The 23314-nt window shown below is 38.8% G+C and overlaps 2 protein-coding genes and 1 non-coding gene across 3 annotated transcripts; 1 reads left to right on the top strand and 2 right to left on the bottom strand.

Moving 5' to 3' along the window:
* Positions 1–18: 18 nt before the first annotated feature.
* Positions 19–21921, bottom strand: LOC116726529 (DEP domain-containing protein 1A-like). The gene is made up of 14 exons (XM_032573308.1): positions 21808–21921; positions 12315–12584; positions 10844–11109; positions 10601–10748; positions 9957–10087; positions 9727–9857; positions 9268–9315; positions 7905–8042; positions 6261–6890; positions 5302–5490; positions 4237–4409; positions 2628–2804; positions 1058–1261; positions 19–468 (listed from the first exon to the last, which is right to left on the bottom strand). Exons 2-14 carry the CDS (start codon positions 12360–12362, stop codon positions 337–339), a joined length of 2415 nt encoding a protein of 804 aa, XP_032429199.1. The 5' UTR covers positions 12363–12584; positions 21808–21921; the 3' UTR covers positions 19–336.
* On the bottom strand, positions 13603–13674 carry trnah-gug (transfer RNA histidin (anticodon GUG)). Its single transcript has one exon. It is a non-coding gene; the product is annotated as a tRNA-His (tRNA).
* On the top strand, positions 14159–23309 carry LOC116725348 (abnormal spindle-like microcephaly-associated protein homolog; the record flags this gene model as incomplete). Its single annotated transcript, XM_032571316.1, has 11 exons — positions 14159–14616; positions 14764–14907; positions 16223–17504; positions 18720–18800; positions 18899–19000; positions 19611–19757; positions 19840–20079; positions 20582–20649; positions 21217–21358; positions 21824–21954; positions 23151–23309. Coding segments are annotated over exons 1-11 (2772 nt in total), but the record flags the coding sequence as incomplete, so codon positions are not given.
* Positions 23310–23314: the final 5 nt, after the last annotated feature.

Raw genomic sequence — 23314 nt, 5'->3', positions numbered from 1 at the left:
ACAAAAACTTCCATTACAACAAAACGTCCTTAAAAACATTTAAAATAAAAGCAAAAAATATCCTAAAAGATTTAAAACTTTAGACAAATGGAGCTCCTCTCAATGTAATTATTTATATAAGTTAAAATTTAAGCTCAAAGTTTAATATTTCTCCCAAACTTGCTGCAAATGCTGTTTGCAGAGTATTTGAAAAGAAAACAAAGTGTGAACTCTAAATCTGTTCAGCTGCCTGTATGAGACGCTCTTCATCTACAGAATGAACCAACACAAACGGATATCGGTGGAGTTTTCCACCAATAATGTAACAGTTTTGACCGTGATGTGAGCGTCATGGCGTCAGTTCCTGATGCTGAAGGTCTTCTTGATGTTGAGCAGCGGCGGTTTGATCTTTGGCTTGCTGTCGGTTTTGCTCTGTTCGCCGCAGGAAGGGAAGCGGCGGCTGTAGATGTCAGGGTACTGCCTCTGAAACTGAACCACAGACCATAACAGCTGCGTTTCCACTACAAAGGTCAGCAAATGTTAGTCGATGTTTCACTAATGTTGGGGGGAAAAACAATTTGGTAATTGTGGCGTTTCAATTAAATGAAAAAATATGTATGGATAAACTTGAATAAGTCGCTAAAAAACAGCTACATGAGATATTCATAACTCAGCCATCGGCAGGAAGCCCCAGAAACACGGCAGAAACAAAATCTTACCCGTATTTTGTCCAGTTTCTAATAAAAATATTTTAGTACAAAACAAACTAACTTACAAGTAACTTTTCAACAAGATAAAGGAGCTTGTACATCAATAATTCCTCAATATTAATGAAAACATTTCTAGCTGGCATTTTATTTCACAAGCAACAAGCGCTGCTCCGTTACCTAGCAACCACAGCTACACCCAGCCTGAGTTAATTGGCTGATTATGAGTTTCTAACATTAAATTTTCTCACAACATTCAGTCCATAAGCTGCTTTGGAAATTGAAGTGGAACCTTGAGGTAAAACTCTAGAAAATGGGATCATTTTGGGTTCTATCCAGACCTGTTTTTGGTTCTGGTTCCGTTAGCTGACCTGCTTTAGCTTCTTGCGCCGGTCCTTCTCGGTGAGGTTCCTGTCCGTCAGCAGGATCTCCAGCAGCTCCTCCATGGCCTTCTGGGACGACTCCGCTTTCTGCTGCTCAAACTCAGCGCCGCTTATCTGTTTGCAGAACGCGTACATCGGCATGGGAACGCAAACCGGGTCGGCGCCGTCGCTTGGACCCGAGTCGACAGGAACCTGGTGTCAGGGCGGTCAAACAGTCATAAAACAAATTATACATTAAAACGTTTTCATCTACTGCCTCTAGGGGGCACTGTAAAACAAAACGCTTTTAAAAGCTTTTATATACTTTTGTGGATCAGGATTTTTTTTTAAGTGTTAAAAAATTATTTTGCGTCTCAGATTGATGTTGAGGATTCAAGTTTATACATTTCAACAGTAAAACTAAATCATTTTTAAAGGGACGTTATCTCACTTTTCCAGCTCCAAACGTTGCACCAAAAAATAACGCAAAAAACAAAACAATACAAATGAACTATAAATTATTATGTTACATAATTTATTACTGTTATTAATAACTTTTTGTGGTAGTATTCTTCATTCTACAGGAGGAACAATTTAAACTAAAACATGTTATAATATTTTACACAACTGATACTAATGAACACAAAATTCCCCCAATTTCAATAAATTTGTTTAACATATAAAATATGAGAGTTATAAGACATTGAGTCATTAGGAATAATAAATATTATTTTGAAACAATAATAGATATTATTTAAGTAAATTACCTTACTAAAATTACATACTGAAATACAAAATATCTAGAAATTTAAAAGAAAATCTCTAAAAAAAAAATGTTTGTGTTAAGTTTTCTAGAATTTAGAAAATAAAAATTATTTTGGTAATTCTACCTGACATAAAACAAGATGAGTCTGATTTAACTCCAGACAGTGAGAAAAAAATGTGTCTGTCTTTTTATTAGGAGTATGTAGTCCTGTCACAATAAGCAACAAATCAATTAATCGCATAATAAATTAAAACAAACTCAATCATTTCCATTTGCTTGATTTATAGCTTTTCTTTCTACCAAAAACTGGACGACCAAAGTTTTAATCTGGTTTTTGGTCCCAACTAGAGCTTTTCTTGAAGGACAATTTTGTTTACAGAGACTTTAGAATTCATTTTATTTGTCGTTTCTATTGTTTTATTTATTTTGGATATTTAAAATGTCTTCCAGTTCCAGTGATAAAGGTTCACTAGAATTTAAAGTTTATTGATTGTTGAGAATGTTCTCTTGCATTACCATTAACATCATATTACTTGAAAATGGTCTTTAACCAACAATATTATTGTTTATCGCAGTAACTTCTGGGACAATTTATCGTTAAAAATGTGTTATTGTGTGGATGAAAATATTTGGCTTCAACTGTAAAAAACCTTTTTCCAAATTTACGTTTTTAATCAAATGTTAAATGGCATTTTATTACAAAACTGTGAAGTTAAAATATCAAGCACTTTTCAAATCTTGAAAACACTAAATATAAACTGAAGCATTGTTGGGGATTTCTCCAGTTTTTCCATCTCCATGGTAACGGCGCACCTGTACGGCGCGCAGGTAGTGGATGTGGTCCCTGATGGCGCTCCGCAGGTATTCTGGGACGGAGAGGACGCTCTGCTGGTGGTCCATCAGAAACGAGACGAGGCGGGTCGCCAGCAGCTCGTCCAGGTCGCAGTCCTCCGCGCTGCTCAGGACGCAGCCTGAAAACGTGTGGACCATCTGGAAAGTACAAAGGAAAACTTCACCAAGTAGTTTGGTCTAATTTCTAGACCAAACTTCTCAGCTCACTTCAAATAAGTCCAAATTAATTCATAAGTAGTTTTTCAACAAGATAAAGAAGCTTGTCTAAAGGCAATAATTTCTGATGAAGAAGTTTGAGTCCCACTGGCAGATTATTGCACTTATTTCTGTGTCGTTACCTAGCAACCCCAGCCAAGCCCAGACTGTTACCTAGCAACCGCAGCCAACCCCAGACCATTACCTAGCAACCCCAGCCAAGCCCAGACTGTTACCTAGCAACCGCAGCCAACCCCAGACCGTTACCTAGCAACCCCAGCCAAGCCCAGACTGTTACCTAGCAACCGCAGCCAAGCCCAGACCATTACCTAGCAACCCCAGCCAAGCCCAGACTGTTACCTAGCAACCGCAGCCAACCCCAGACCGTTACCTAGCAACCCCAGCCAAGCCCAGACTGTTACCTAGCAACCGCAGCCAAGCCCAGACCATTACCTAGCAACCCCAGCCAAGCCCAGACTGTTACCTAGCAACCGCAGCCAACCCCAGACCGTTACCTAGCAACCCCAGACCATTACCTAGCAACCGCAGCCAAGCCCAGGCCGTTACCTAGCAACCCACTTCTAGATCCACTGGCAGATTATTTCACTTATAACACGGGAAACTTTTCCACTTTCTGCACATTAATTCTTTTTCACAAAAGCCAACTGAACGTTTTTTCTTTTTGCGAAAATCTGTAAGGAAACATCAACTTATAGAATATTTTTTTAGTCACTAATCCATAATTATTACATTCATTTATCATAAAATAATGTAATAATGTCTGATTTTAGACAGCCATGAGCTCTGTGGTGGAAAATATTACCTGATAATACATTATGACATTATTACCAAATAATACAATTTTTCATCACAATCCCCTTTTTGATTCCAGGTAAATATGTAATATTTTATATTAATCACGCCTAATGTTATTTTGTCAGACACGTTTCCATTTCTAACTTTAGAGGAGCAAAGACGAATCAGAATGTAAGTAACATCTAAATTAAATATTTTAACAAATATTACATTAAAAAAATAATTAAAAACAAAAATTATGACAATTTAAGATTAAAAAGTTTATAGAATTAAATATTTTTTTGCTTTTATTTCTCCCTCATCTTCCTTCCAACTTTCTGGGAACAGAGAGGCTGTAGTGAAACACTGTTGCTTTTTTCCCACTTCTACCTTTAAAAAATAAAGTTAGATAAATAAATAAATTGTTTATTTATTTATTTATGTAATAAATAATTAAAAACAATCATAATCTTTATTCAGTTATCAAACATGCGCTGCTTTTTGTTGCTCCGTGACATAAAATCTCAACAAAAGAATTGAACTTTTGTGTTTGGAAACATGTCGTCCGTTCGCTCCTCACCAGCGTCCGGGTGCCGATGGCCGGATGGAGGCGCGGCATGTCCACGTTCTGGCTGATGCGGGACGCCATCCTCATGAGGAGCTGCAGCTTCCTGCGGGACGCCGGCGGGAGGAGCAGCGTGCAGAGCTGCAGCGCCTCGATGGCGACGCGCTCGCACTGCGGCTGGAGAACGCCTGCAAGAAAATAAATAATCACCATCAGAGACGACATGGAGGCAAAACTGGGCTAAATTATGAATCACATCTATTCATGGTAATTACATTAGATAAGTGAATAGATGGGTGATATTAATAAACTACAACTATGATGCAGAGTGAGCTGGGTAAGATTCAAGAAGCAAAACTGGCAAGGTATGGAACAAAATAAGAAAAATATTTAAGGAGTTTTTCCGGTTTTATAATGGAAATAATCTCCCAATAGAATAGAACCTTTTTAAATTAATATTCTAAAAATGTTGACCTTAAAGAAGCTCATATATTGATGAAAAGTCATTGGTATGGATCAACATTACTAGATTTATTTATGTTTTGCTCTTTAGTTTGTTTCCTTCTATGTAAAGCACCTTGAATGGCCTTTTTGCTGAAAATGTGCTATATAAATAAAATGAACTTACCTGGTAAGTTAGTAAACTTGAAATGAGACAAAACTAAGACATTTTAACAAGAAACTAAACAAAAAACACCTGCTAAGATTTTGTGTTTTATAGTGTAGTGTTGCTTTTGAACCATAATAACTGGAACGCTGACCAACATATTTGATGTAAATTTGACATAATTGGTAACTGAATCATGTTTTCAGGATGTAAAGCACGTCAAACTGCCTTACTGCTGAAATTTTCTGCACAAATCAAGTTGACCAGACTGTTAGGTAGAAGTTAAGAGGCGTTAGCCGTTCAAAACATGCAGATAAAACAGAAGCAGCACAAAACTATCCACACTGCATTTAGACAGACGTTAGCAGGCTGCTTTTGAATTCATTTAAGAAAAAAGTTGCTTGGAAGACATTAGCAGAGGTGAGGGTGTTAGATCTGGCGTCGACACACACGCAGGCGGGAGAAGGTCTTACTGTGCTCAGGTTTGGGTTGGGGGAGCTGGAAGTTTCTGGCAGCTACGCAGACGGGCAGATTGAGCTGCGACGCAGACCGATGCGGCTGTGGCGGCTTGGACACGTCCAGCGAGCTGAGGCAGCGGCGGACGGCGGGCGCCGGCAGCGCCCAAAGGTTAGAGGTACTGCAGGCGGGGGTGGAGCCATGAGCTAGGGGTGGGCAATACGGACTTTAACTTTTATCACGATGCTACTGAGATAACGGTAAGAATGATTTATTAAATCTGCTTTAGGTAACTGATTCGTGTGATTTTGTTTCACTAATCTGCACACAGTAACTTCATTTAATCACATTTTCAAATGTATTGATTTTTATTAATTCTCTCAATGAAGAATCAATGGAGGAAAAATGAGAATACTAATACAGAAAGTTTTAAACATCATTAACTGGGAATTATCATGACTAGACCTGTTGAAATAAACAATGAGCCAATTAATGGCACAATAAATTAAAACTAGAGCAATAATGTCAGTTAGCATGATTTATTGTTTCTCTCTTTCATTCTACAAAAATAGCATAATACATGTTTTCAGTTTGGTGTTTTGGTCTCACTAGTCCCTTTTTTAAAAGAACTATTTTGTTTAGAGAGACTTTATAATTTATTTTATTTGTTGTTTGGATTATTTATTTTGAATATTGAAAGCGTCCTTCTATTTCAGCGTTAAATGTTATTAGAATTTAACATTTATTGATTTCTGAGAATGTGTTCTTGCATTATTATGCTGTTATATTACTTAAACATGTTCTCAAAACAACAACATTATTGTTTATTGCAATAACTTTTAGGAGAATTTATCATCCTGGAAAATTATTTATTGTGACAGGCCTAATCATGACAATAATAAATTTTAAAAATTTGTATTTTGATTAGTTTTTATCACAATAGTTGACGAACGACGCGATGAATGCCCACCCCTACCTTGAGCTTTTGTTGGGATAGAGAGAAGATGTTGGGAGGAAGACGGAGGATACTGGTTCATGTTGAGGCAGCTGGACCATTTCGTCCCTCCATATTCTTCTTCTTTGGTTTCCATGACGATGTCCAGGCAGCTGCTGGCGCTGCGAGGCCGCGCCGACGCCTGACCGTCTAACGGTCTAACCTTGGAACCCGCGGAGCGTTTCCTCCTGGTTACAACTCCTGCTGCGTTTTCGTGAACAAAACTGTCCGCTTTGGTCGTAAACGTGTTCAAGTGCCCTTCCTGAGGTGGGAAAACAAGATTTTCGTCGCTGGAAGGAAACGGTTGCAGGCCGCGTGGAGGAGGAGGAGAGCGGTCCAGGATGGTTTCCAGGGAGCAGCTTCTTGTGCGAAGTCTAACCGTTTTCAGATTCGTGCCGCCCGATTCCTTGCGTGACTGGAGCGTCCCGCTGAGGACGTCCCTCATGGGCGACTCGGCCTCGTCGCATGAGCCCTGCCTGAGCAGCGACAGGAGGAGGCACTCCGTGGAGAGAAACGACGACTTGGCCGGCGGCGCCGCAACCGACGGCAGCTCCGAACTCTTCCGCTTCCCACGCTGGAGCGTAGGGGGCGCTGCGACATATCCACACATCACTGAAAGCAGATGCAAACAGGGACGCAGGCGGAGAGGCAAGCAGCACAGGAACGGGGTCAAAGGTCAGAGGACAGCGCAAGCAGAAGGTGAAGGGGAAGAGAGAGGGTGCAGTTAAGTCACACTTTTACATCAGTAGCTGTGTTTCCATTATAAATGTATCTTTGTTGATATTCCATTACTGTAAAAAAAAATAAAAATAAAAAATCTATTTTGTGATTACGGTGTTTCTGTTAAATAAGAAACTTACTTAAAATCATACGCAAGTCTGTCGCTATAAGCAATAAATCAATTAATCGCACAATAAATTATAGCGGACTGAATCATTTATTATTTTAAGTAAATAATTATTTCGTACTGATAAAAATCTACTACTGGCAGATTATTTCACTTAGTAAATGGGAAAAATATCTTGTTATAAGTGAATTTATCTATAGTACTTTCTAATCAATATTAAGGAATTATTGACCTAAAACAAGCTCTGAAAAAGTCACTTGTAAGTTAGTACACTTAAAATAAGATAAAACTAAAATATTTGCACTAGAAACTAGACCAAACATAATTGGAAAGATGATATTTTTTGCAGTGTATAAATTCAACACGTTGGAATAACAGCAAAGTTTTATGAGCTGTGGATGCGGTGAGCTGCAGATTGTCCACACACACAAAAAAAAGAATCATCATGTTCATACTTCTTCCTGTCATCTTATTTGGCGTTTCCGGCAGAAGTGACATCCGTGACCGGTCTGATGCGAAAACAGTGTTTCCATACCGCATCCTAGCGATACAACTTTTTACATCAAAAAACATCAGTGGCCGTGTTTATATTAAGTGATTTAATTTTCGTGATTTCAACTGGCGCAATTCTCTGGTAAATGGAAACGCAGCTACAGACAGAAACAACAACAACCAAGACCTCTGTTAGCAGTCAGAGACACTGTTAGAGTCACATCAACAGGACTGGTCGGTCGGATTCCCCAGCAGCTGAGCGGGTCAGGATGAAAAACGTTGCCTACCCAGGACGTTGATGAACAGTTCGTACAGTTCATATGTGAGCAGCGGCTGAGGGAGGCTGTAGAAGTAATCGGACACCGTTTTGAAGACGTCTCTTTCGAAGCCGGGGTAGGACGGCTGGTCGCTGTCGTACTTCGGCCCTGCGGGTCAACAGAACATGGTCACCGGCTGGTTTAGGTTCGTTACACCTGCACTGTAAAGATTAGAAACTACTCATTTGTTTGGAGATATGTCCCGGAAAAAAGCAACAACGTGAACCCCTTGCGTGTTATTGTTCACGTCCGGAAATTTTGCGCATGCGCAAAACGCGGGAAGGCTTGCGCTCGCCATAGCCGCGGGAAAACATTTCCTTCAACTAAATAAAACCTGATTTGTAGTTATTAATTTAAGGCCATGCGCCACTGCAAAAGGAAAATAAAGCATAAAAACCATTGAAGAGCAACTGAAAGCCACTCATATTCTTCTGTTTTCTCGCCTGCTGTGTCGGCTACGAGACACGCAGACTCGTTGCCATAGCAACTGTCATCCTCGCCACAATATGTTTCAGGTTCCAACACCAAAAAACAACAACAACAAAACCACTCAAACATTCCCCACACAAACAACAGAACATTTAGTCCGTTACAGTTTAATGTTTTTTTAATGTTGATGTTTATTTTGTGATTATCAATGAGTCATCAGATTAGCAACCCCTGCTATTAGCTAAGCTAACAGCAGTTGGTTGATTAATGTAAACGCCTGCTTTCCTGATGATTGTCAGAATTGGTGTGAGTCCTCCTTTTTTATTAACTGAACCGAAACACAAACAGTTCCACATCACATCTACATGTTACTGTTGTCAAAGTTAAGCTAGCATAACTAGCTTAACCATGTTTCTCTCTTTATTATTAAAACTTGTTCCTGACCATCTAGTTGTTGTAGTGTTGACAATTAGTAGCAAAGCACTGCCTCCTTTTTTCTATAATGCATACATTTAATATTTAACGTGTTATGTTGAAACTTGTCAGCTAAAACCAATGCTAGTCATCATTAGCGAGCAGCTTTTGGCCCTCCAGCTGGGAGCAGGACGCCATGTTGCCCGGGGTCCATGGAAAACTCCTGCATCATTAAGGCCACATTTTCCTCCCATTTCAAATAATACAATCTTATTTGTTGAAGTAATTTTCACATTTTCTTGATGAAAAACGTTTGTCATGCACTTCCGGAAATAATCTTGGATGACAGCAATCCCCCCCCAAAAAAATCACCTCTGTACACACAATCCATTGCTGTACTTCTACAGCAAACAGTTGATTAAACCCACATGAAAACTGGGATCATTATGATGCAGTGTGAAGCGTTTTCTGAGAAATCTGTTGTACTTACAGTTCGCCAGGCTCTTCATGGCGGACAAAACCCAATGAGGAAGATCATCTGGAAAAACCGACAGGTTAGACTGACCAAGGAATTCATTACTGCTCTGTTTCCTTAATAGGAGAATTTTTATTATTTTTTCAGCAGAATTTGAACCAGGTAAAACTGAAACTACCTCTTGAGGAGCTCTGAGTAGAACATATTTACAGACAAAACATTTTTTAAATCATAAATGCAACATTTATGATATAAATAAACTATTATATTTATGATATAGTTTTGGTTTAATTACTGCTCTGAGTGTATTGTTCTCTCAGCATATGGTCTTATTTGAATCTGTATACTCCAGTTAACAATTAATCGATTACTAAATTCGTCGATTATTTTAATAATTAGTTAATTGTTTCTGTTTCTTTGAATCTAGATCTACCAGGGCTGTGAATAATTAACTGGGTGCGGTCCATCACTCACTGCTCTTGTCCTCCAGCGTGACGACTCCGTGTTTGTTGACATTAGTCATGTTGTGGATGATGTTCTGGGGGTTTATGTGCCGCTGGTCCAAAACCTCATCCAGAGAAGAGACGCCCAGAATCCTCTGCAGGCTGGAGAAACACAACAAACTTTTCCATCTCATAATAATTTGGATTTCTGTGCTCTGATGCAACATTACGCCTGTGAGTCTGGTTGTTCAGTGTTTTTACTGCGTCAGGGTGACGTCTCTCCAGATTTCCTGTTCATCCTCCAGCGTCAGCTCTCGTCTCTGGTGCTGCTGCTCTTCTGTCGGCGGATTTGATTCGTCTTGCAGCGTTTGGAGCGCAGGATCCACGTTCTCCTAAAAACAAGTTGGAATAAAGTATTTATATCTCGGTAGTTATGCTGCTAGGGCTGTCGGACTGTTTTCTACCAAAAACTAGAGGACAAAAATCTCCATTCTGGTGCTTTTCTTATTTTGAAGAACAATTTTGTTTACAGAGACTTTGTAATTCATTGTATTTGTTGTTTTGTTTATTCATTTTACATATTTAAAATGTCTTCCAGTTCCAGTGTTAAATGTTCAAGAGAATTTAAAGTTTATTGATCTTTGAGGATGTGTTCTTGCATTATTACGTCATTATGTTACTTTAAAATCATCTCAAAACAACAATATTATTGTTTATCGCAATAACGTCTGGGGCAATTTATTCCACTGACCATGTAATTGTGCCAATTGAAAATACAAAAAGTCATTCATTTTAAAACAATGTTATCCCTGAAACTGACCAAATGATCTGACTTCAGACGGTGAGAATAAAAACATGTTTGTGTGTTTTTATTCAGGTTATATAAATATCTGGTTAGTCCTAACCATGGACTCTTTCTCCTGCTTCTTGAGGTTCCTCAGTCTGAAGAAACCTTCCCGGTCCCGGAGTGACGGCCGCTTCTTTATGGACCTGGAGTCTGGCGCCGCCGGAGCTGGACACGGGATCGGTTTCAGAGGAGAAGAAGACGGGAATCTGAAAAAAAAAAGAAAAACACACATGAACAACTTAACTTTGATTAAATCCCAGTTTAGGTCATGTATGTTTTTAAAATATGACAATAAAGTCACCTGAAGAGAATGTGATTGTCCTCCAGGTCCTCCGTTCCCCAGCGGCCCTTCACGTCTTCGATCACATGGTTCTTCAGGAACTTCTTGAGCAGCTGAAGGGTTTGCTGCCTGGTGACGTCGGGGCCGAAGTTGCTGTTGCTCTGGAGCAGCTGGTGCAGCCAGTCCACGGCGGCGGCGGCCGTGAAGCAGGAAGAGTGGTGCCTGAAGTTCTGCCGGTGCTTCCTGACGGGCATGCCGGCCCGAAACAAACGTGTCACCTCATTCCACTGAAAGAAAAACACAGACAGGTAAGTATTGATGCACCGATTGCAGTTTTCTGGCCGATCGCCAATTACCGATCTTTAGAAAGACAGAAACCAGAATAGCAACAATTATTCCAACTTAAGTAAAAATAGTCAAACACATTAAGTATTACCATACCATACCAACTTTATTTATAAAGCACTTTAAAACAACCACAGCTGATACAAAGTGCTGTACATCAAAACACAACATAACAATAAAAAAAATATAAAATAAAAACTTACAGTTTAAAAACAAAAACATACAATTTAAAACTAGATCCCGCTAGAGTTGAAAGCCAAATAAAATAGATGGGTTTTAAGACGAGCTTTAAAAGCTCAGTTATTTTGATCTACAGGCACAAGCAAAAATGTTGAATAAACACTGTGCACCTGAGAAGTGCGAACATTTTTTTAACTGTTTCTGTTTGTTGGTTATTTCTTGTTTTTTTTGTTTTTTTAATTTTTATTTCTTTAATAGAACTATGAGTACTGTCCTGTGAACCGTAAAGTACGATGTTTTTCCTGCTTTCTTGTCTTAGGACACAGAATAAAATTTAGCTATTGTGTAATTCCTGCATATTTACATCGCCATGAATTGTAGGTAATGTTGATTAATGTGCACTGTCCTAATCAAATCAATTAAAATTCAATATAGTTGCACAGTATTATTTTTCCTACGCTAAATTTGCGCTTAATGTACAGATTTTTTTTTACTTTGTGTGTATTTTCATACTTCAATTTGCCTGTTACTTTGCTGCCAACATACCTGAATGTTCCCACTTTGAAACAATAAAGAAAACCGGTTTTTTTCTTTAAATGCATTTAAACATTGTATTATAAAATATTCTTACATGTTTTAATCAAGAAAGTTTGAAACTTAAGTAAATTAAAATGTACAAAGTTAACCAACCATGATAAGCATTTAGTAAGCTAACTGCTAAAGTATTTGATTTTACTCCTGAACAGCTGCTGAGAAGAGCTGCTTTTAAAGTCAGGGTGAAAGGAATGTTTTTGAGAAAAAGTAAAAGAAACAAACGTCTTTTTAGTTTCAATTCTTATTAAAATTAGTTTATCAAAGAGGTGTACGCAACTGTTACTGCATATTTGAAACAAAAACACCCCAAACCTTTCCGTTAGTAAAATAGTTAGCGAGGTCTCATTCTGCTCTATAAACAACAAAAACTCACCAATTTTGTGGCTCGATAGGGTCCAGGAGTGATAATATGAGAGTCCATGTTTAATAATAGCAACACGGATTTGTTTCCACCTTATCCAGAGTAGAGAAACAGCGTAAAGTCCATTATTTGGAGAAATATCTGTCGATGTTTTGCTACCAGCTAACTAGCTGCAGCACTCATCGCTGGCTGCTCCCCGTCTGTTCAAAATTACGAGCCGTCCGCTTCTGGCAGCTGATTGGACAGCGCTCAAATCACGTGACACGCATTCGCTTCCGGAAGCTGGAAAATTGAAAAAAAGGAGAAAATCCATAAAAATAATCCACAAAAACTTCTTCCAATCAGCATAAGTTTCACAAAACAGGTGATTAATAGACAATTATGCCTGCTTTTCATTGTAACAATAACAATTGACAGTAATTAAATGTAATGAGTTGGATTTTATTTTCTAGTACTTTAGTTACCTCCATATTTATCTTGTATATAAAAACCTGTTTAAAGACTGTTTTTAATATGTTGCACTTTAAAATTATAACATTTGGTGGTAAGTTATATCATGTTGATTATATATTATATTCATTATTATATTATCTAGCAAACAGCAGTCATACCAGCTCCAATTACCAACCAAATAACAAATACTAGGTAATATAAATCATCCCTTCTGACTGCTGTGTTATTTTTCTTGATATATATATTTGTTTTGTTAGTGTTACTATTTCATATGTGGACCACATGTTCTAAGCTTTATGTAGTTTTATATATCACCAATTAACATAAAAAAATCTTTCCAAAAAAAAAAAAATTTCAATTCAATCAAACATTCTGATTTTAAATTACTGACCACCGGCTTTTCTTTTCTTTGGTCTTCATTGTGTTGTTTGCTTGCTGGAGTTCTCCAGCAAATCTCCAGTAAAATGAGATGAGTAAATATCATATACAGTGATATTTATTCATGGGTTCACCTTTGAAAGCATTTAGTTGCAATTAATTTTATTTATGGTTTTTAGAATATAAGAGGGTTCATTACAATCGTATGTCACTTTTCATATTTTCATTATAGTGGTGTCACAAAATATTGACAAGTTTAAGTCAATATCTTTTGCAATAGTTCCACTCCTTCATAATAATATATTCATTTAGTGTGTGTGCACCTAACCCTCAGTAGCAAATGGTCAAGCAGTTTGACAGTAATTAAATGTAATGAGTTGAATTTTATTTTCTAGTATTTTAGTTACCTCCATATTTATTTTGTATATAAAAACCTGTTTAAACAACACAAAAAACAACCAGCATTTCTTGCCGTGACCCGGATTCGAACCGGGGTTGCTGCGGCCACAACGCAGAGTACTAACCACTATACGATCACGGCGAGCTATGTAGCCAGATGGGTATGCAGTGGTCCAACGAGAAATACTTCCCTATATTCAACGAAAGTAAGATTTAATTTGGTTTTAAACGATTACATTGGCTTGTGCAATGACAGGTTTCGAATTAGGACAAAGATTGTGAAAAATAGCGTGTGTCACGTATTTTAAAATTTGGGGTTAGAAAGTAAAATAGATATTTTTTTGTTATAAAATCACTGTCCTCGTCAGAAAAAATGCATGCATTTAAATACATGTACTAATTCTTACAACTGCTTTTGTCTTGGAAAATATGTATTTAAAACAAACATTAAATAACTCGTTTGCGTTGAGTTGAAAAAATAATACAAGTGGCCCCTCTTCTTTTACTGTTAATCTCTGAATGTAGGCGTGGACTGTGATTGTTTAAACATGTATTCGGACACTGATTGGTTCTCAACAGTGCGTCCTTGTATTATCTCTCCTCATTGGGCATGGCTCAAAAGCAGCTCGCTTGCCATTGGCTGATTTTCCTTTAGGCAGAATTTGAAATAATGCTGTGTTTTAACGTTTGTTAGCTGGCATGTCTCAGACCCGATCACGTACTAACTGGATTTGCTTTGCACAAAACGTTGATTACAATTCCGTAACATGTAGTTTGTTTCGAATCGCGTTTTTATTGTCTTAAAAAAATGGCTGAAGCGGTAACTTCAGCACAACGGGGACTGCTGTATATCAGTCCGGGGAAGAAAGTTGATGCTAATAAGGAGAACGACGTTCCAGTTTTGAGTCTCATTCAGTTTTCAAAGCCACCTTTTGTGTCTTTCGGTACTGTAAAGTTGGGGACCTCGAAATCCGCTGTTTTGCAAATTGAGAACCCGATTGAGGATGTAGAAGCGGAGGTTACAATCGAAAAGATTCCGTCAAATAAAGGTTTTTCTGTGGACCAGAACACGTTTACGATCCAGGTAACTGTTTTACTTTATCAATATTCAAGCCACTAGCTTGGAACATGTACTTTTGAACCTACATTTTTATCAGAAACACCATTACTTTTATTGTGGATTTGCAATGGATCAACTGTTCCTACTTTCTCTCCGTGTTTGGGTTTGCAGCCTCTGAGCTCATTCACCTTGAGAATAAGCTGGACCCCAACAGAAGAAGGTGGCATCAGAGAGGTGATCTCGTTCAATGCGAATGGAGTTCTTAAACATCAAGCTGTTCTGCTGGGGAGAGCAGAACCGACAAAAAAGAAAAAGGTAGCTGCACACTGAAACTGCCCTGCAGATGTTAGATGCATCTCTGCTCCTGCTTCAAATGATAGCATTAGCCTGTTCATCACCCATTTATTTAAGCCAGAGACTGAAAAACACTGGTATCAGCCTGTAATTTCACAACTGTAGAAATAAACACCAAGGTGATTTAAGGTTACGTCTCATCTTAAATGCAAAACTAAAAAACTGTTGCTTTAACCACTACCATTGTTTCTGAAGCTGCTTTTAAACAAATCTGAACTTGTAATCTGATATTTTCTATCCAGTTCAGTTTTTTTTCTTTGTATAGCTCCGACTCTCAAACATTTTTACACTGAATTTTGTCTGTAAGTAGCCTGGCTATTGCCTTCCTGTGTAAAATCTCGCTTCTGACACATTCGGGGCTTTCTCCCATTTACTGGGATTCCCTCAGGTAGAATTTCTACTTGGCCAATTAGCGAACGATGACGTCGATTAGCGAACGATGACGTCGATTTTCTGTACTATGTTTGTAGCTTAAGCAATGGCAGCGGAGGAAGTGAGAAGCCTTCTGTTTGTGTTGGCCACACTTCCAAATATTAAGATTAACAGCTATTTTGCTCCACTTGGCACTTAGGGTAAGATTCATAGCATTGAACTCACATTACATACGTCACAGACAAACATTAGCGATTGTGTAAAATTTAAAACTTAAACAGAGTCCAGGCCTCTAAGTCGTAAGCAATTGTTTTGTGTAAGTATATTCAAGTGAGGAGGTATTTTACTTTTTAAAATATTGTTTTAAACATATTTTTTTGTGATGTGTAAAGAGTTGTATGTCACAACAAACAGTTTAATCTGAAAGGAAAATACAAAGTCTGTGAAAAACAAAGATTGTGTGTGAACAGGGCCAGATTCAGAAGTACGTGGGGCACCTGGGCTCGATCCAGTTTTGGTACCAAATCCACCAAAAATTTTTTTTTGCATTTGATAGGCAGAACATGTTGCTGGACACAAATTAATGGACTCTTGGTTTAAAAAGTCGGGCAGATGGCTAATACTTTAATTTTTTTGTGTGTGGTAAAGCAGCCTTGTCTAAAATGTCATGATTATGGCGTCACAATTTGCAGATACAGCCCTTTACCTAGCAAACAAAGCCTCATTATTAGAAGACAAGCACATGTACTGTATAGGCGAACTTGCAGCATATTCATTTTCCTTATTGTTGAATTAGCAAAAATGAGGTAAGCTAAGATGCAGAAGAATAAACGTAGAACTGTCTGGAGCTTTTCTTCAATGTTAGATGATAGTGTAACTTAACTAATTGTTTTTGTTCTTGCAGAAGAGCTTATGGGATTCGATCAAACACAAGAGAGGGATGGAAAAAACACAAACGCCATCAACAAGAACGGCGTGTCCACGGAAGATGGCAGGAAACAAAACCTTCCAGGTGTCGCGGCAGTCGCAGTATAAGCGGGAAAAGGTGCGCAGCCCGCTTGCTTCGCTCAACAAGGGCAACGGCGTCATGAAGGAAAACCTGCTTCAAGATCGCTGCTTGGAACTAGTGGACAAGAACGCGTCGAATTCGGGTCGACGGTCCGTTGTCTTGTCGGAACAGGGAAACGTTTCTCCAGAAAGGAAGAACTCGCCTGTCGTTCTACTTGTCCCGACTACAAAGGTCGTCCACGCTGGCCCTGATGGCATCACAGAAAATCCTAAAAACAACGAACTGACTAAATTGTTTGACAGGACTCTGTCTCCAATCGGTACGCCAGAGATGTTCAAGAAACTGATGCCTCGTATTGAGTCCGGCAGCCCGCTTCCTGCCCCTGACGGCGACTCAACCGGATCCTCTCTTCCTTCTTTGAAGGACGCTCTGGTTCTGATAGACTCGGACCTCGGACATCTTGACACCAGTCCAAGAAATACAAGTTCTAGCTGCGAGTTTTCAGATTCTCTGGAGTCGAAGAGCGAAAACGCGCAGCCTCACGAGCCGAGACTCACGTTTTTCGTCAGCAAAAAGATTGTTTCAAAGGTGGAGAAGGTTGTAGAAAAGGAAAAGGTAAAGTTTTCTTTCACATCTGCCACTGTGACCAAAGGCAAAGCGTCTGTGGAGGCCGGCAGTCCTGGAGGGAGGAAAATCAGGAAGTCACGCCGACGGCTACTGGAGAAAACGCTTGAACTCTCCGACGGTGGCAGCCAGAGCGACTCCGGTCCGGGAACTCCGAGCCTTCCCATCATAGATGCTGAGACGGGAGCTGAACAGTGTGATGCTGGACATGAATTCCTGGATTTCACCTCCTCCAGCCCCAATCAAAGTTCTTCCCCTCCAGACCCGGCGATGTCTCGGTTCTCTGTCACCTCTTCGCCGCTTCACGCTCCTCCTGCTGCCAGCTCCTCCAACTTGTCCCCAGCTGGTTCTTCTCAGGAAGACTTGTTCCCTGTCCAGTTGACAGCGGAAAGCAAGAAGAGGAAGAGTGAGGAGTTCTTGAGAGCCGATTCCACCAAGAGCGGGGACTCGGGAATGCTGGAGCGGGTGAAGAGGAGTCGGGTTGTGGTCGGGAAAATTGAGCCGCCAGCGATGGTCCAGAGCAGGAACACAAGTCAGCGGGAGAAAGTCACAAGTGAGTATTATGCAAAGTCAATTTTTGAGCTTTATATGTTAGAATTAGGCCTGTTACAATAACAGATTTAGCTGGATGATAAATTGTCCCAGAACAACGGTAATGTTGTTGTTTTGAGACCATTTAAAGTAAAAATAATGGAAAAATAATGTAAGAACATTTTCACAAAGATCAATAGACTTAAAATTCTAATGAACATTTAACATCTGGAAGACACTTTAAATATCCATAGTAAACAAAACCACAAATAAAATGAATTATACATTTTCTGTAAACAAAATTGTCCTTCAAAAAAGGGCTGGTTGAAACCAAAGCATTTAGTTTTTAGAAAAGAGAAAAACGCTAAATTATGCATATGAAAATTATTGAGCTCATTTCAATGTATCATGTCATTAATTGATTTATTTCTTATTGCAACAGGCCTAGTTATGTTATTCTCAGTTTTGCTTTGACTCTTTCATGCATGTTTGAGAAATCTTAATATCCATGGCAAGCTGTGCAAAACGCCTGGGTGGACCTAGCTCCGCCTTCGAGGCGCTGCTCCTCCTCCACTCAGCTCCTTCAGACTAGCCAGCAGCAATTAGCAAACATCTGGTGGAACTGAATCAGCTGAGCTCGTTATAGGAGCTACTGCTCAGAGCAACGCTAGTAAAAACGTTAAAGGATTAATAGAGGAGCCATGTTGGAAAGACTTTCTGGAGGCGGAGCTTCTTAAAGAGACAGACTTTAAATCAGGAAGTAAAATTTCTTTCAAGCCATTTGATATATGTAGCATTTTTATAATTAAAGGTATCATAGTGGATTGTGCAATAAAATGGCACAATGTGCCTGGAAAACACACAATGCTGCCTCTTTAATCTTTTTTTTTCCACTTTTCTAAAAAAGAAATTACAAATGTCAAATCAGTTTTAAAAAGTGTCTTTTATTTCAGTCATCCCTTCTGCTTGTTGTATGACAGAGTATCACAGCCAGGCTGCAAGAATTTAGTCACAATATTTGCAGAATACAGGCACAATTTTACTAGAAGAATATCAAAAGTCATTTTAATAAGAAATAAGCGTGGATTTTTTTGTTTTGTTGTTTTTTTGTGCTGGAGTTCTGAAAATTAGTACTTCAATATCCTAATATTATGACTTCATTCTGAGTTACCCAACAGTAATTGTGTGACAGTTTTAATAAAGATGAGTAATTAATCCATCTTTGTTTCCTGCCTAGACCTGACCCAGTCTGTGAGGACGGCAAAGTCTGCAGCTGCTTCCAAGGCTAAACGTTCGAGCGCCAAAGTCCCAACCAAAAGTATAAATCTGCACATCTTCATGTCGTCTGGGGGCATTTGGATCTGTTTTCTGTTTTGCAGTTTCCTGAGGTATTTCCCTGGTCGTCTTCTTCTTTAGGTGCTTTGGCTCCGAAGGCGTCCGCTTGTCAGGCTGTGAAGATCTCAAAAGTGGTTGCTGTAGCTCAGTCGAAGCTAATGTTCATCAAGCCAAAACAGACGGGTATGTACGGAAGAGGATTAGGGCCACAGTTTTAAAAAAAAAAGCAATTAATAATTATTTTTTATCACAAGATTAATTCCCAGAATTATGTCGAAGAATGTTGACCTCTTTTCACACTTTTTCACAAAATTTTGATTTACTTCCACCCCAAAATTTTGACTTTCTTTTCTTTTTAGAATTTTTTTCATAAAATTTTGATGATTTTATTTCTCAAAATTTAGCCTTTTTTCACATAGAATTCAATTGTTATTGCTCTGAACTTTAAAAGTTGGTTTTCCCTCTGAATTTTGACTGTAATATTTTAATTGTATCTTTTTTCTCAGAATCTTTCCTCTCTAAGAATTCTGACTTTATTTTCATAAATCAGATTCTGATCTCAATTTGTTTTCTGAAGCTTCAGAGACAGAGATGCGTGTTATGCAGGAGAAGTTACTTTTTGAAAAATGTACTGGACTCTATTGTTTTTTTCTGCTTTTCATTGCGGATTAGTCAAAATATTGAAGAAAAATGTAATTTTCTTTTTAGTGGCTCTAATTTGCGTCAGACATATAATTTAGTTTTTTTTCTCCTCATCTTGGAGATTTTATTTAGTTTTCTGTGTCGTTCTTAGCTTTGCCGAGACACCCGATGCCGTTCGCAGCCAAGAACATGTTCTACGATGAGCGCTGGATCGAGAAGCAGGAGAGAGGATTCTCCTGGTGGCTCAACCACGTCTTGACCCCTGACGACTTCAAGGTCAACACCGAAGTGGCTAAAGGTAGCACGGCGCTGTAACACGTGGCTATAGACGAGCTATGTTTTAGGTTACAGATGAATAATAAAATAGTTTTTATTGTCAGTGAGCGCCGTCTCGCTTGCGCTGGGCGTCGGGGATGACCTCAGCGTTCCCAAAGCGCCCACCAAGGAGGAGATGTCCTTCAGCACCTACACGGCCAAACGGAAGCTGAACCGCCTGCGCCGCGCCGCCTGCCAGCTGTTCACCTCGGAGGCCGTGGTCAAGGCCATCCAGAGGCTGGAGCTGGAGGTGGAGGCCCGGCGGCTGCTGGTCCGCAAAGACCGCCACCTCTGGAAGGACGTTGGTATGACGCCATGATTGCCATTTTAAAATGTTCATTCGGTCTGAAGTACGACTGAAAAACGTATTGCGATAATTATTGATTAGTTTTTAAATATCTGAAATGCAGCCAAACTGGTGGAACGACGCCAGTTTTATCCACTTTTCACTCCACACTGCTATGAGACACGGAGGAGAAACTTTAAACTACTACTGAACATGTTGTTGCTAGGCAACCCAAGTTTGGGGGGAACTTGAAACTGCTTCTTACCAGCAGGTTGTTGCTAGGCAACCAAAGAATGAGTTAGTGAGTTAATGCCACCAACCTAGCTTAGCTCGCTGTGAGAGGTTGAGCGGCTAAAACCTTTCCTCTGCCTACATCCCCCAGAATGCCTTGCGGGTCTAGATTGAAGTTCAGTTAATATTCTATATATAATCTATCTATATTGATTACGTGTTTATCGCAGTAAACATATTATTGTTGTCCAGCTTTAAGTCTGAGATGTTTTTTTGTTGTTTTTGATCAGGCGAACGTAAGAAAGTCCTGAACTGGCTGCTGTCATACAATCCGCTCTGGTTACGGATCGGCCTGGAGGTAACTTGCTTCAGTAGTTTTTGGGATTTTTAAAGCATTTAAAAGTAGATATTAAATGCACCAAGGTGCTGTACAGTATTCAAAATTTTTCTTTACAGTTTATTTCATTGTGACTTTTTGTCAAATTCAGCCTTAATTAGTTTTTAGTGGGTTCTAGTTTTATTAGTTACTATTGGCTAAGTATTCCTTAGTTTCAGTTGAGGTTTTATGATTTATAGTTGTAGTTTTAGTTTTTTCATACTTTGACTGTTTTTTTTGTTTTGCACCTAAACATTAACTAAAACAGGGCCGGCACCAAGTTCTTTGGGGCCCCGAGCAGATTTTTAATGTGGAGCCCCCAATACCTCAGATATCTATGGAAGAAGATTGGGGCCAATGTTTAGAAAAAAAAATGGACTTCTGTTTTTTTTTTCCCACAAATTTTGACTTTATGTCCACAGAATTCTGGACTAATTTTCCATTTGTTGTAGCTTTTTGTTTGTATCATCCAGTGTTATTTTACATATATATTTATCATGCCAACGTTTTTGAGGCGTTTTTTTTTAAGCTAACGTTGTTCGTCCTCAGACTATTTTCGGGGAGCTGATCTCCCTGGAGAGCAACAGCGACGTTTTGGGTCTGGCCATGTTCGTCCTGCAGCGCCTCCTCTGGAACCCGGACATCGCTGCAGCCTTCAGACACGCCCGGGTGCCTAACCTCTACAAAGACGGTAAAAACGGAGAGGCGCTCTGATGAACTTTAGGTCTTAGAGGCGATCCATTCACCCGAATCAAATTGGTTGACGGTCTGTTGGAGAGCGGACGCATTAAGATTTTATAAAGTTTTTTTTGTTTGAATATTGTATGAAAGTACCATGAAAGAAAAAAAAAAAAAAGCCCAACAGGAAGTCATAATTTTTTATTTTAAAGTCAATTATCAGAAAGTAAGGTAAAAATGTAATGAGTCATGATGTTGAACATCTAGAAGCATCTGGTTATTTGACCTCAGTGTTTTTGATTTTAAAAAATGATTTATTATAACTTTAAAGCTCATAATTATGACTTCCTGTTGGGCTTTTATTTTTATTTCATGGCAGAGACTTTATTCCATACATGTTCAGATGTTTTCTCTTGATTATTTCTTGCTGCCTTATTAACCCTTTATGGTTGCCATGACGACTTCATTTCTGCTCCAGGCCATGAGGAGGCGCTGTCCCGCTTCACGCTGAAGAAGCTTCTGCTGCTCGTCTACTTCCTGGACAAAGCCAAAGAATCCCGTCTGATCGAACACGACCCGTGTCTGTTCTGCATCGACGCAGAGTTCAAAGTGAGTCAAGGTCGCGTCTCTCTGCTGCATGAAACCTGAAGGTCACATTGTGAAAATATGGAAATATTCTGGAAACACTGTGAAAAAACAAGGAAACTATTCTATCAGGAGAAGTTTATTTCAGAAATATCAATATTTACTGCAAAAAAATAAAAAAAACAATTGTAACTGATTAGTTGTGATGAATGATTTATGGTAATAATCAACTAATTTAGTAATTGATTTATGTTTTTAAGTTTTTTAGTATTTGACACGATTTGTTTAAGTCATTTTAAAATTATTTGTTTTTCAGCAGGAGAAAATTGGCATAGTCCAAGGACAACAGATGAAAAATAAAATTTTGGCTAATTATGGCACATTTACAGAAATGTCAGTTAATGTGAATTGTCTGTGTCAGATAAATTAAAGTTATCTGGAGTACACACTTTTTCTCTTTATCATCTATCGATATATCTATCTTTTGCATTTAAAGTAAAAGAAAATGAAACAAATTGTCTGAAAATGTTTTAGCCAAAGCTTATCACCTGGTTTACATTCACTTAAAAGACTTGCAGTTTTAAGACTTGCAGGTTTTTAAGTGCATTATATTAATAAATGATTGTTAAAAAAGGAATTCATTTATTTGCATCTTTTGTATTTCTACTATTGCATCAAATCTTAAGTGGTTTAAAAGCAAAATCTGTCCTTTCAATCCTTTACTAAAATAATGAAGTTGCAGTATTTATGCAGATGCCCATATTGAGTTAATTAGTCAATACATATTGCAAAAACTACAGATGTGGTAGGATTGAGCGATTATGGCTTATTTATTGTAAATGCCAAATTAAAATTTTAATTTCCAGTTTAAGTTTATTTTTTTTCCCATAATTGTTCCTAAAAAACAATAGAAATCACAGAATATCTCCACCTGAAAAATTCGCTTTTATTTCATTCATTTTGAGTCAACATGGAAATCACTACATAGCTGTAAAACAAGATGGCTGCCTCATTTTCCCAAAAATTAAATCTCCAAGACCATAAAATTCAGTTTTTAATTGATAAAATCTGTGTATTGCTCAGCCCCACACATTTCCATCCCCTTTTACACTGAATTTCCTAACGTTTCTGTCCATGTTCTCTCTTTAATGGGGTTTCTCTCGCTAGTTCACAGGATTCTCTGATTTAAATCTTCACTCCGTTTGTGTTTTGTCTGGTAGGCGAGTAAGGACCTGCTGCTGGCCTTTTCCAGAGACTTCCTGAGCGGAGAGGGCATCCTGCCCCGCCACCTGGCCTACCTGGGCCTGCCCGTCTCCCACGTCCAGACGCCGCTCGATGAGTTCAACTTCGCTGTGAAAAATCTGGCCGTCGATTTGAAATGCGG

Source organism: Xiphophorus hellerii, chromosome 9, assembly GCF_003331165.1.
Source record: "Xiphophorus hellerii strain 12219 chromosome 9, Xiphophorus_hellerii-4.1, whole genome shotgun sequence".
In the NCBI taxonomy this organism is placed as follows: domain Eukaryota; kingdom Metazoa; phylum Chordata; class Actinopteri; order Cyprinodontiformes; family Poeciliidae; genus Xiphophorus; species Xiphophorus hellerii.
This window is presented reverse-complemented; position numbering and strand designations above follow the sequence as displayed.